General features: G+C 37.9%; 1 protein-coding gene and 1 long non-coding RNA gene across 2 annotated transcripts in view; both read left to right on the forward strand.

Annotated features, from left to right (window-relative positions):
• rngtt (RNA guanylyltransferase and 5'-phosphatase) overlaps positions 1-11204 on the forward strand; it is a 105976-nt gene extending 94772 nt beyond the window's left edge. The window contains exons 15-16 of the mRNA XM_014019989.1: positions 6976-7099; positions 10625-11204. Of these exons, the coding sequence (XP_013875443.1) occupies positions 6976-7099; positions 10625-10791 (291 nt within the window). The 3' untranslated portion in view covers positions 10792-11204. The remainder of the gene's footprint in view (positions 1-6975; positions 7100-10624) is intronic.
• A 1775-nt stretch (positions 11205-12979) lies between these two features.
• Positions 12980-14247, forward strand: LOC106525682 (uncharacterized). Its single transcript, XR_001311150.1, has 2 exons — positions 12980-13187; positions 13772-14247. It is a non-coding gene; the product is annotated as an uncharacterized LOC106525682 (long non-coding RNA).
• Positions 14248-14528: the final 281 nt, after the last annotated feature.

The following is a 14528-nucleotide window of genomic DNA, read 5'->3' on the forward strand; positions in this document are numbered from 1 at the left end:
ATTTTTATATTTATTTTTTGTAAATTAGTCTTTATATTACTCGATCAACAAAAAATAATCGTTAGACTAATCGAATAATCGTAAAAATAATCGTTAGATTAATTGAGAGAAAAATAATCGTTTAGGACAGCACTAGTACACATGTATTTTTCATTAAATTTAACCCTAATTTTGACTTCCAGTTGAAATGTAAAAGGTGGATTTAAACCCTCTTTGAACAAGAGCTTCTTGAAAATGGAGCACATGATGGGTTTATTAGAAGTATTTGCTTTCAGATCCTTTGTAGGTCAGCTCTCTGCATGGAGCGATATGCAGCTTGTTCCTGCAGATTATTAATCATAAAATATCTGAATGGGGCCTGGCAGGTATAGTCACCAGCAAAGGGGATAAGAGCTTTTTTTTTAAGGCCTCATGAGCTTTGATGAAGCTGTGAAGCTTTAGCAGCGTGCACTTTAACCGCAGGCTGCTGAGATGTTTTTGACTATTGTTTTCATCGCTGAACTTCACAAATTTATGACACCCGAAGGCGTTGCTATCATTGAAGGATCATTAAAGTGTTTTGAAGAGGTTTTTGTTGCCCACAGGTTTCGTCTAATGCGCAAGACGTGGGATTAAAAACTCAGAATAAAGAAGAAGCACATCACAAGGCTGCAGTTCGCAGTAACCTGGCGATTTAGCTCGTAAAGTAAAACGCACATGCTGAGGGTTGTGTAGTGGCTGTCTTGCTGTGAGTTGTGTTACTTGTTTACATGAGAGACTTGGCGAAGTGCTGTACACCTGTCGTCGCCTCATTTCCCCCTCTTACACATCATTACCTGTTTTTTTCCCCCCATCTCTGTTCTCGATGTGAGGGTCGCACTGAAAGAGCGGGATAATGATCGTCGTCGTACATATTCACCAGAGACGTGACTCTAACATCATATAATTGGTTCCTGAGGATTCCAATTTGTTTTTCTGACATAAATGATCAAGGTCACGTCTAAGCGTGCTCGGCCCAGGTAGCTAACGCTGTGGATACGGAGACTGATCTGAGGAAGATGCTTCATTTTTCAATCTGTCAGCTGAGTCTTGTGGTTATATTTCGTGTCTTTCAGCTGCAGGTGATGGCAGTGTTCAGAGGACATCTGTTGACAACGTATATTAAAGATTGCAGTTTGGATGTTGTTTGTCATTGATATTCTTCCCTCTGAGGGTGTTCGTATTCATTCTTTTGCATCTTATATCCTTTTCCCACCTCCATGCCGTCTCATCCAGTTTTGTTATTAAAGTGGACCCGAGTGCAGCAGCACTGCAGACCTGTGTGTCTCTGCTGATTAACTTCAGATTGAAACAAAGACCGGGTCAATTAAACACAACACCTATTCAAGGAAGTTTCAGAGTCTGAATGCTGATTCTTCTGGGCCTCTTATTTCTTCAGTGCAATATGTGATAGCCCAGAGTGTTGTGCAGTATTTTCATACGAATTGATAAAGTAGCAGGTTTTTCTGTGTTTCAGGTATATTTCTTTAAGTTGAGGACCTTGAATTTGCTCTATTCTTTCTTTTAGTCCTTCGAGACAGTGAAGTAAGAGATGTTTTCAATGAGGAAAGTTACCTTTTTATTCTGTTTCTTAGAGTTGAACGTTGGAACGTTCAGAAAAAATGTGATGTACTGTAGGGATTTTTTTAGTGTCTGACATGCTTGTGTCACTGAGGCCATTTGAGGATTCTGATGTAATCTCTGGAATGTATTAAATGACAAGGTTGGTAGTATTAAAGCGAGCCCTGCTGTTCCCCATGAGAAACATCCAGTTTGCAGATTTTGCAAGATGCAGTTTCAGCATCATTGTTATCCACTGAAAAGTGTTCCCACACTGTGGACATGGTTGCATACTTGTGTGTGTGTGTGTTGACTTCTTAACGGCAGTTGTAAAGCATGATGAAGCTGAAAACTGGATCGGCCCGATCACATGACTAAATCTGATTCTACCCAATTTTCAAAAAATGGTCTTATCTGCCACCGACACAGATACTAGGTATCTGATCGCAACATCCCTAAGTAAAATGGTTTTTTTTTTGTCCAAATGTAGGATTTAGTGATCCTAAGACTTATTGAAGAGAATGAAGAAAAGGGTAGTTTATTTGTGTTTCATTATAAATTGTGTTTTTTGTACAAATACAACATGAAGACAAAGATAACACAAAAAGTACATTATATTAGGAAGACAAAGTGCCACTAGTGTTAATGAAAAAAATAAAATAAAATACCAGCCCTACTATACCACTTGAACAATGCAATGAAATAAAATCCAAAACAATAAAAACATCACAATAACATTACTGTGAATGTGACTATGAATAATAGGAAAAGACTGTATTGCATACTTACTTTTGCCACAAAAAATATTCTGGTGCAGTGGACCAGTGCAAAAGGGCCGACGGGAAAAGACTGGCAAAGGTTACTGCAATAATGTCATTAGAATATTTTACATGCATTTTAAATAAGACAGATTTTTTTCTTTATGTGAAGCCTGAAATTTCAGCCATTATCCTTTACGGAGTTAATATACTTTACCTGCTTATATAAAATTAACCTATTCTCTATATACTGTATTTTATTTATTTATTTTTGTATTTCTTTTACTTTTATCTCTCTCTCTTTATTTAATTTTGTTGTTTGTCTATTTATTTGAGTTGTGTTGTAAAGTTCTAAAAGTCCAATTAAAAAAATTATTACGATGACACATTGGTAATAAAAACATCTTGTGGCCTTTGACATGAAGCAGGAGATTAAACCACCCATAGGAGGGGGTTGAGGGACCTCTAGGCTACTGAGGGCTTCTTTTTTATGTCACTTCTTAAAAATGGTCTCCATGGAGGGAAATGAAACCTTTAAACTAAATTTTAATCTCCTGAAGTATGCATTTGAAATGAAGATGGACAGACTTGAAACCTTTTTTCTTTCCATTTTATAATTCTGATTTATCTTCCTGCCTTTCTAGACCAGAATATTGGGGGCTGTAGCCTCAAAGTTCCTCTGAACAAATACCGATCTAACCTGCAGAATTACACAAACTAAACTGAGAAGGGTTTTAGACTCATTTAAGATGCCCACAACATTTCTGTGACTATCTTGAGAGGACATTTGTTGCACAAAGCCTCCATCACAAATGCCATCTGCCAACTAGGGCTGCCACGATTAATCGATTAATCGACGACTAATCGATTATTAAAATAATCGATGACTAATTTAATAATCGATTAATTGTTTTCTTCTTTTTTTGTTGTCCTTTACTTTGTTTTTCTCTCCAAACTGCTTTGACACCTTCCACTGCCACATCTGCCTTTCTGTCCTTGACACGCATGCACAGTAGTGGTAACTGTGATAGGCCGTGGACGTCACAAGACATTATACAGACAGGCTCTAGTGTCATGGCTACCCAGCAACGGAGCTCAAAAGTGTGGGATCATTTTAAGAAAACTAAAGAGAAACCTGTGCAACATCTGCAAGGCAGAACTTGCCTTCCACAGCAATTATTTTTAGCTAGCATATAGCTAAAATCTAACGATGGTTATATAATAGCAGCTGCATTCTGGCGTGATAAGCTGTATGTTTTATATTCAATTAACGTATGATCCGATTAGTCGACTAATCGAAAAAGTGTCCTGATGCAGCTCAGTAATCCAGGTAAAAAATCAAAAAGAAAAAAATTGTATAGGTCTTCTGGATGGGTTCTTCTCTAATGAAACGTTTCGTCTCTCCTCCAAGAGACTTCTTCAGTCTGAGAGTTTCAGGCTAAATTCAGGCTTTTAAGCACTGCCTCCATGTGACATGGAGGCAGTGCTTAAAAAAAGGCAAAATTCAGGCTTTTAAGCACTGCCTCCATGTCACATGCAGTGCTTAAAAGCCTGAATTTTGCCTGAAACTCTCAGACTGAAGAAGTCTCTTGGAGGAGAGACGAAACGTTTCATTAGAGAAGAACCCGTCCAGAAGACCTATACAATTTTTTTCTTTTTAATCGAAAAAATAATCTGTGATTAATCGATTATAAAAATAATCGTTTGTGGCAGCCCTACTGCCAACATGTTGCATCCCATTAAGATTGTAATTTAACACTTTGTTTTAAGTTTTTTTCTTATCTTTCTTATAGAGTTGCAGTAATGCCACAACAATAAGATATCTGGACAGTTCAGAATATTGCAGTAAACATTATCTGTCTACCGCTCCAAGCTTAACTTCAAGTCAACAGAAATGCTCAGCAAAACGGAGATTTTAGGTGTAAAAGTGGAATACTTCTTTATATAACATTTTAATGTAACATCTTAATAAAATCAAGTAAGAAAATAATGACGCCATAGTCAGAATCCCTTAGTAATAATGAAATGTTTCTGGGAATTCATCTTACAGTGAAAAGAAATCCTTATTTACATTATGCACTGTGGTACCACTAATGTGATGTAACCCGGTCTACTACGACATGTTTGTGCCTGGAATACTAAATTTAATAGTGCAGAGCTGGAATATAAAATCTCTGCCTCTCAAACACATTTTATTTTTCTTCTCGTAGCTCGAGATTTTTCTTTTTTTTGTGTCTTTGTGTGCTGGTTTTATTTGAACAGACCAATCAAATCCAAACAAAAGCTTCAAGATGGCACAGAGTAAACCCTATAAACAGGAAAAATGAGTCTCACAATGTGTTATTACATGAAAAATCTTCATTGTGTCTTTTAAAAAATGGCTTCTGCATTACTTGTTTTGTAATTTTCTTTTGGAGGTGCTTCTGAATGATCTGCTGTCGTTGCAGCACAGGCTGGTAAGGAGTTTGAATAACTGGTGGCACACACGTGCCGCCATAATGAGACAGATTTGGACGGATTAGGCACCAAGTGGTGATGAAAAACGGCGGCCAACGTGTCAGCCCTCGGCAGCGGGGAGAGATCCAGCCTGTAGCTTCACGGCCTGCCTGCCTGTGCTGCCCTTCGCAGCTTTCTGGCACTTTGCTGCGTCGAGCTTCAGGAGAGCTTATAGATTCTGTCGCCGCTTTAGATCATCTGCCGTCCGTCTCCACGTGAAATGTTTGGCTCGACAGTCTGTCTTCAAAGGGAGAAAAAATATTTGAAATTTAACAGTACTGAAATTGGGATTTCTAGAGATCTTCCTTTATTAAATTTTTTATTTTACGAGCACGCTCTCTCCGTTTCTGCCTTCCTTCCTCTCACACGTTCTAGCTTCCTGTGTGATTTTAACGCCTACTGTGAGCCCAGATGCCCGACACTCCAGGATCACATAAGCTCTTACTTTGTAGTTTCTTGCCAAATGTTGGGGCTTTCCTGGCAGCGCTCGCTCTCAGACTGTCGCAGGTCGTTCTGAACCCACTGTGTCCACGTTTGTTCTTAACCCTCGGCAAATTGAAAAAAGACACAAAAAGATTTTTTAAAATATAAAGCAGGGGATGAATATTACTCTCAAAGAAATCTTTGATTATACATCTAAAACTTGTTAAAATTTGGAGTCAACCCCAGGGGTGGAAATTAGCACCTGTCACTCGCCAAATGCAGGTAAATAAATGAAGTGTGTAAATTTGAACAATGCACAAGCTACCGTAGCGGGTTTGCAATTTGAACTAAAAAAAAATTGAGTTCAATTTGTGTTGCTGACCTGTCAGGAGCAGCAATTTGTCTGAGCGCTGACTGCTAGCTTAATCATTAAAAATAATAGGACTTTAAGAAATTATTTGTATTTCATGTGTTATATTATTGCATTTGGTGCTCAGATAGATTTTCATTTTGGCTCACTTGGGGAAAAGGTTTGTGCATCCCTGTTTTACACAATTTATGCAAACTTATGATTTTTTTATGTGTAAATTATTTATAGAAGTTATATATTTAATTAATTTGTTAGCATTACAGTATGTATACACCTAAAAGAGGCTTCCAGATGTTTAAAATTCCATCTTCAATATAAATTTGTTTAAAATTTTTAAAAGTTGTTATAAGTTGTGTAAGACGTTACAGTGTGACAAGGCCTTTAGCAACGTGGCACTTCTGGAGTTAAGGACAGCAGATAATAGAAACGGTTCTCGAGGAATGAAAGGAAGAACTGAAAATTAAACTTTCTTTTTTCCAAAAAATGGAAAAGAATTGAAGATCCTGAGTTTTGCGACTGATCGTTGGAGAAAATTTTTAATTTCCACCCCTGGTCAGCCTAATTCAAGATGGCCGCCGCAGCTTATTGACCTTATCCAACAATAAAATGGGTTTTTACTATTTTACGGATATCGAGCTTAATTGGGTGTGAGGGTTGCTGATAATAACAAATCAGACAATCCTAATATCCCATGAAATTACAACGTTCACAAGGTTTGACCAAAAAACAGCTATAACTCCGCCCCTTTTCATCATACGTTGATCCTAGTTTAAAGCTCTGGCATGAAAGGTGGCAGGCGTTCAGCGTTCCTTCAACAAATACTAGAGATTTAATTTTTATTTATTTCAAAAGCCCATTTCTGCGGCACTTCTTTTGCCTTTCTTGTTCCCAGCAGCTCCGGGATTTGCGTTTTCCAAATCTGAAGACTCCTCTCAGTGAGACACAGTCCCTCGACAAATAAACAACAGATGCTCAAATGTCTTCTTTGACTCATGCTTGATCTTCAGCATCGTGTGTCTTTTTCATACACTTCAGCAGCGCTGCAGTGTGCAGCACTGATTTTTGTTTTCAAAGCAAAGTGTGATGTAATAAGTCAGTGATCCTGTGTAGCTCTGTAGGTGGACCAGGAACTGTTGGACTTCTTTGTTGACGAATCAAAGCAATTCAGACACTGAAAATATGCCTGTTTGTTTGCGACTATGTTTTGCTTTAAGTACTCTGAATCCACTTAAATAGATGTAATTCAGGTATGTTTTCTTGTGTCTTTATGTACAGTAATGACATAAAAACCTGAAAGAATTCCTTCGTTTACTGAAAGTAAAGCAACCTTTTTCATCTCTGTCTGCACAGGCGACCAAAGAGCTGAAACAGTACGACAACAAGATCATCGAGTGCTCCTTTGCCAACAACAGCTGGGTGTTCATGAGGCAACGAGTGGACAAAAGCTTCCCTAACTCCTACACCACAGCCATGGGTGAGGCTTTGTTCTTCCCTCTCAGACAGATATGTATTAATATTTCACCATGCCAGCTATCTGCGTCTGAATCAAAGTGAAAAACGAGCAGTCAGCCTGCGATTAATGGCCCTTATTTTATCTGTGTTAGAAATCAGCCTTGTCTCTCTTAGATGTGTGCTTCGTGAGATTGCGTGTGTGTGTTTCATGTGTGTAGGGGCAGATGTTCTGTTGTGTAAGAATGCACTCAAACAATCTGGTCTCGTACTCATTGCTCAGGACAAACTGTCTTCGTTGCGTCCTGTGTTTGAGTAGAAAAACTGACAAGAAGCTACAAAAATGAAAAGTCACTCTTTAGGTAAAAACTGATGTGAGTAGTCATCCAGGATGCTTTATTTCCTGAAAAAAAAACAAGGAAACTAAATCAAAATGACTGTTTTAAAATAGAGGTTTACCTGACAATTAGATCTGATAATGGTGCACGCTACGCAGCACGGATGTCACTTAATAATCGGTTATTTATAGTTTATCATCTGTTTTTCTGTTTACTGCACAAAGGTGGGGCAGGAAGGGAACTTAAGCTTCCATTTTTCAGTGCAACTACCTTCACGATTAGGTGACAACTTTAATAATTCACTCAGCTTTTTGAGAAAGCAAAAACCAAACTTAGCTTGTAATTTCACCCTTCTTACAAAATCTTTATAAATAAACCGATTTGCACTTCTCATTCAAAATATCCTGCGAATAAATGATTGTTTTTGTACCCTACATTCATATAATCCTCGCACAAATAGCTTTATGATGAGCTATATAACTTAAACATGGGTAAAACCTTGCCTTCTTTGATGTGGAGACCAGTGAGACCATCCTCCGGACCTCCTGCTGTCTCTTTGTGACAGCAGCGACAGAAAGATGAAGACGCAGAGATGAGTGATGACACACACTTGGCAGGCCGTTTATTAACTCGAGCTTTAGATAATCATTAATCTGGGCTGTTGTCTGTCAGATGTATGTCTTCAGACATGCTGCCTAAATGGATCAAAAATCCAACTTTCACTCTGGAATGTGGAGTAAAGAGTCACCTGTCACCATAAACCTCTCTTTGTTGTGTGAATTCAAAAGTGTAAAGTTCAAAACTCAGCTGTTATTTTGTCTTTTAAACCACAAAAAGGATGGACTTGAGATACATGTCGATTCTCTGCACAGCCCTTTAAATAATAAGAGAATCATCTTTTTTTTATTCTAGTGTAAGTAAATCTACCACAGAAAAAAACATATAGCTCAAATTTATGAACCTGTGAGTTCAGACAGACTTAACTTTACAAAACAAAGAGTCCTACTATAAACCAGAGCACAGTAAATGATTCTAGTTCTAATATAATAAACATGGCCTCATTTATGTATTTGTATGATAATTATTACCATTTGACTTGGATCATAGGAATGTGTTTGTAAATGAGGTCACTTGTCATAACAAACCGACAAACATCTGTGAAGTTTTACAAAGCTTTTGTCTTTAGTTTTATGATCTGTAACTTCTGTTAGTCTTCCCACGCTCAGCATTGTATAAACCCTCTGTTTATTTTACATTATGGGACATTCACTATTTACAATAAAGAGACAAAACATGGATGAAAGTGCTCTCTGTTACCTTGGCTCGGGTTGTTGTGCAGTTTAAGAAACATTCTAAATGTTTAGAACTCATAAGTTGCGCTGTAATAATAATAATGCATCATTTATAATTGGTAATGTTTTTTAGCTGATGATTTTTGTCCTAAAAAGAGTAAAAAAGGTGTGTGGGGGGGGCTAATTTCACGCTTCATTTCAAGAAGAAATAAGTGATTAACTCTGTTTACTTTAGTGAAGTATCTTCATATACAGTCCTAAATGATAGAGTCCTGCTATATTAAAGTTTAGAGGAAGAAAATGTACAAAAACAGAGCAAGTTGTAGAGAATGCTGCTTAGCACTTTGATTAGTTTTTTTTAATCTAAATATTTGTCTCGGATGGCTGCACTCAGGCACATCATAAAAGCTGAAAATTAAGAAATAACGTGAGGAAAAATGCATTAAAGTAAACCGTAAAGAACCGTATTGATTGAAGATGATGGGAAAGATAGTTTTGCTTTAGATTTGGCAGTCTCAGAATCCAGATCACAAATGTATCTTTAATCTAAAATCTTGTCTGAAAGCAGAGCAGATAACACGTTGTTCCATTTAGCAACTGCAAATAATCATTAATGTGTTGTTGGTACCGTGGCACGGTCATGAATGTGCCAAGGGAGCTGTGAAGTAGGATGAGCTATTTTCAGCACCCCTTGGTTCCTGGAAATAAAATCCAACTCATTTATCTACACAGAATGTGAAGTGACCAAAAGGTTTGAGCAGTTCTGATGTGAGCTGTAGCTTGAGAGACACGTTTGAGCATAAAAAGTTTGCATCGTTAACATTTGAATTGAACTAATTTGTCTCTCACCAACTAAAATATACCACAGAAACTCTACAGGACAGAAAAGACCAGAAACTGTATTTTTTATTATTATTATTATTTTAGAGTTCACATTTTGAGCGTTATTCTGATCAACTAGAAGACCATTTCATAATTTAACTGTCAGCATTTCACATTTGCTTTCGCTGTCAATTTATCAAATACAAAAAATCGTTTTCCTCTTAAAAAAAGAATAACGAGTGGCTATTGTTAACAACATTTAAAATTGTCCAGTTTTTCAAACATTTAGAAAAATTCACACATCTGGAGCTGTTTTTAAACAGCTCTTTTTAGGCGTGTTACAGAAACTCTTCACCAAGTTTGAATTTTAGGTCTTTATTTGTTTCATGTCTTTAACTTTTAATGCCATAATATGGCATTAAAATTTTTGTTTTCTTGTACAAGAAAACAAAACAGTTCAAGCGTTTCTCATTAAAAAAAATTTTTGCTGTAAAGAACACCAATAAAGTTTCAAATTTTCTTTTTAATACAGTATATGCAATATCTGCTCTCTGAGTGAGGTTAAAATCCATTTATCTCCTAAGAAATAAATTTGCATACTCTGTATCTATTTTAACACTTAATTTGAAAGTCATGTCAAAAATGTTCCTCAAATGAAAAACCTCATTAAAGTACCTTTTTTTGCAATACTCTTGTTTTTTATTTTGATTTTTACTGTGCTTACTTGTTGTTTTATATTAGTTGCTGAGCAGAATTGGTTTGAATCAACTGCAAACATTATAGGTTTTAACATATTAGTTTCATTAACATTTTTTAAAGTATAAATAACTTGGGTCTCAGTATTAGGCCTTGTGGAACACCACTTCTGATTGTGTTTGATTGGAGGCTGTGTTCTTGATATTTCCGTACTGACCAGTTTTATAGTTACCACTTGCAGGGAAGATAAAAAAGGATGAGGTTTGCTCGTGTTAGCAGGTCAATTTGGTGTTTTAGTCTAAACAAAACATTATTTTGGTGTGGCTGGAAAATCCTCTCAGCATCTGTGTTGACTTCCTTCCTCTTGTCTGCTCTTGTTTTTCTCTCTTTCTCTCTCTCCAGCTGTGTGTAAAAGCATCCAGGAACCGGTCACTAAGGAAATCCTCTTGGAGTTTTTGGACCACTGTGCTCAGGGAGTCAACGCACAGAACCGGAAACGCTCATCTGACCCAGACGCTCAGTTGATGCCCCCTCCCCCTCCCAAAAGACCCAACTGGGCCACCCCGTAGCCCACATCTACGTGACTCTGTGACTGCCCCCCAGTCCCACTGTACACCCTCATCACCAGCTCCAAACGCTCTGCAGAAAACAAACATTTCGGGCCTTTCTTACTGTACCACATCTGCTTTTTTTCCCAGCCTGTACATGTAAGGACCTCAGAGAAGTGTCTCAGTGTGACTCATTTGTAGACTTCTTTGTAGCTTGAATTGCTTGTGTTCTTATTAAAATGCTAAACTGGATGCTTAGGTAATTTTTTTTTATTGTTTTCCTATTTATTGTTTTTTAAAGTCTGAGCTAATTGCTATTCATTGAGAAGGACTGTGTTCTGGCTACAAGTAACACCTTGTAGACTTTGTTTACATTTTGTCAACTTAGTGCTTTAGTTTAATTTTAACGAGGAGTAAACATCATCAAAGCTTAATCTGCTGTCTTGGTGAGTTTCGTTTCCTCCGCCAGCGAAGATCTCAGTGATTAACACAAAGCTGCGTGGATCTGAGCTTTGCATTCAGTAAATTGAATTTATTATCAAGAAACACTCTGGGATGATGACGGTTTTTCAAAGCAACTACAAACAAGTGAAAACAATGAGCCCGAGCTGCAAATGTGGGTCTGATTTAAAGAAAAAATATATAAGTAAACACAAGTATCAACTTTATAATAATAATTTAGAGAAATGTGATTTTGTTTTATAACATTGTGATTACTGACAGGCAAACAGGGTTAACGAAGATAAATTTGTGTCACGTTACAATAATTGTATTTTGATCTAAACTGTCGTATGTGATGAGTCATGGTTCAGTTTCTTGGAGCAGGGAGGTTTTAAAGAGGTGTGTGTTGTGAACAGTATCAGTATTAAATCACTATATCTGGCAACACTGACGCCAGGTGATTGTTGGCTTTTAATGAGACTCGCAGCAGATAAAAGCAGTCGCTCACTTTGCATCCTTTTAACATCTGAATCCCTGAGAGTTCTGACGTGATTTTTTTTTTTTGTCTTTGCAGCCATATGAGCAGAAATCGGTCAAGTTTTAAAGACAGTGCTGATTAAAAAGGGCAGATGTACGTTTGATTGTCCTCTGCGCCCTCCTGAAGGGTCCTCCCACAGCAGTTTCCACCAGCTCTAATTGTCCCGCGCTTGACCTCTTATCTCCCTGCGAGGGCCACGCAAATGGAGATACCCCCCCAACACTGATATTAACCGGGATCGTCATCGCTCCTTTATTTCAGTCCCGATGGGAAATAAAAACCATGTGGCCAGGAAACATTTGGGTTTTTCTTTTCTAACCTGTCTTCTAACATGGGTGTTACCCTTTGGCAGGTTTATGACGTAAACACTGATCAACAATTACTGTACAATGCAGACAAAGTTCACAAGAAAATGCACAACTAAATAAATTCTGGCGTTCAAAGGGATTTTAAAGAAACATGAGAAAACTCCGACATCTTTGGAGCTCTGAAGATCAGATGTAGGTTATGTCTGAAATGACACTTTGATATTTTAACCTCCGCCAAGGGCGAGGTAATGTTTTTGGTCGCGAATGTCTGTCCGTCATTCTTTCGTTCTGTCTGTGGACAACATTACTCACAAACTTGTGGACGGATTGTCATGACATTTTTACCACATGTGGGTACCAGCTCAAGGAACACACCTTTAAATTTTGGTGATGTTCCGGATCACGATGCGGATACAGGAATTTTTTTTCTTTTAACACTGAGATCGGCAAAGCTGTGATGCTTTCACAGGGCGTGGGTTTCAAAGTGTCCAGCAGGTGGCACTGTAGTATTGGTGTGCCCCTTTGTAACTCTATTACAGGATGGGGGGAATTGGTCTTGGCGGAGGTTTGCGCTCTTCCGAGTGCTTCTAGTTTTATATTTTTTTACAAAGATGCTGTTTAAATTTTTGTATTTTTTTACGTTTTATTTTATTGAATGTTCAGCTGACAGTAGAGGATCACGCTGGAACTTTGGAAATATCTAAAAACCTTTTGCAAACTCTTTTTTACTCCCACAACTTTGTTTTGCAAATTGTACAAATTACACACACTGTAAAAAATGAAATGTTGGATTTACTTAACCATGTTATGTGACCTGGTTCCACTTAACTGAGTTGAGTAAATTCAAAGCAATATACCAGTTTTTTTAACCAAAAAACATGAGCATGTTGCTTTGAATTTACTCAACTCAGTTAAGTGGAACCAGGTCACATAACATGGTTAAGTAAATCCAACATTTCATTTTTGGAGTGCATGAAAACGTTGGTATTTTTCTCTTCTTTCGCTCACCGTGTGTCTCGCTGCTACCGGACTACCGGGTTCTGCTCGACGTATTTCCTACATAAAACACTGCAAGCTCATAAAACCTCACGCGTCCGACACGTCAGCTCACCGTTCAAGGATTTGTTAAGGTTTGGATTAACGTTTCTGCACAGCGGTTGTTTGTTCGAGGCTTAGATTTCAGTCTGATTCTTTCTGCCTTTCATCTCTGCAAACACAGGTGGTTACCAGGAAAAAATGCTGCTTTTTACCTTGGTTCTCTTTTTACACTCCCTACACAGCTCAGTCAATATGAGGACATTTTTTCTTAAAATATCATAAAATTATGTTGAGATTTTGGGCACCCTTTAAAATATCTTTATAAATGCTCTAGTTTGGTTTCTTAGGATTTTATAGTTTTCACTACAGAGTTGATTGAGTCATTGTTTCTTTCTATCCAGCTCAAGGTTGAACTTTCAGAAGGAATATTTTGCGGAGGTTTGTTTTGTGGAGGCTTTGCATGCGTCTCTGTGCCGCAGCGACGGCTTATTTTTAGGCTTGAAAGTCAGATTTTGTGTTTATTTTAAGATGAGGGTGAAGATAAGAGGTTAGTCGTGCAGCACGGGGAATTTAGATGAGGAGTTGAATGCATTTCAGTGAGCGTAAAGAAAAAAATAAAGATGTTTCTCTGTGAGTTCCTGTATGATGGTGCCTGAGGTGATCTTTCTACTTATAGCAGCGACGGATGATCTGCTCTCCCAGGGCTTGCTTCCCCCTCTGGCTGCACATGAAAGCCTGCTGATTTCCATCAAAGCCAAACTCACCTTTATGGTCACGGGTTCACCGCCATCGAGACGTCACCCCTCTCTCGTACGGCAGGTGGAGGATTCACACTGGCACACACCGTTTATATTTCCTCTCTCCAGCTTTCATCTGTTCGCCACCTGATGATGCCGACTGAAAACATTCGGTGTTTTCTGCATCGTTTTTCTCAGGGAAACCTGGACAAAGATGGCAACCTGAGCAAACACACGTGATAGATATTTTTAAACTTTTTGACCCTATTGCATTAATCAGTTGTATTAAATGTTTTTCTTGCTGCCATAATTTTCATCTCTGCAGCTTTGAGCTGCACTAACTGATAAGAAGCAAGCCTGTGATTGGTCAAGATGTTTTTCTCTGTGCTCTGTTTGTAATAAATTGTTCAGCTTTCCCCAGCCAAGGTCAGAACTTTCTGCTGAGACCTGTCTTTAGCGTCCTCAGAAACTTCTCACTCTTTGCAAAGAGAAAACTGTTTTAAACTGAATGCTTACAGCGGGTAACATAGGTATTGAACACGTCACCATTTTTCTCAGTAAATATATTACTAGAGGTGCTAATGACATGAAATGTTCACCAGATGTTGGTAACAACCCAAGTGATCCATACATACAAAGAAATCAAACCATAAATGTCCAGAAATGAAGTTATTTGTAATAATGTGGAATGGCACA

This window comes from Austrofundulus limnaeus, unplaced genomic scaffold (genome assembly GCF_001266775.1).
Source record: "Austrofundulus limnaeus strain Quisiro unplaced genomic scaffold, Austrofundulus_limnaeus-1.0 Scaffold237, whole genome shotgun sequence".
Classification (NCBI taxonomy): Eukaryota; Metazoa; Chordata; class Actinopteri; order Cyprinodontiformes; family Rivulidae; genus Austrofundulus; species Austrofundulus limnaeus.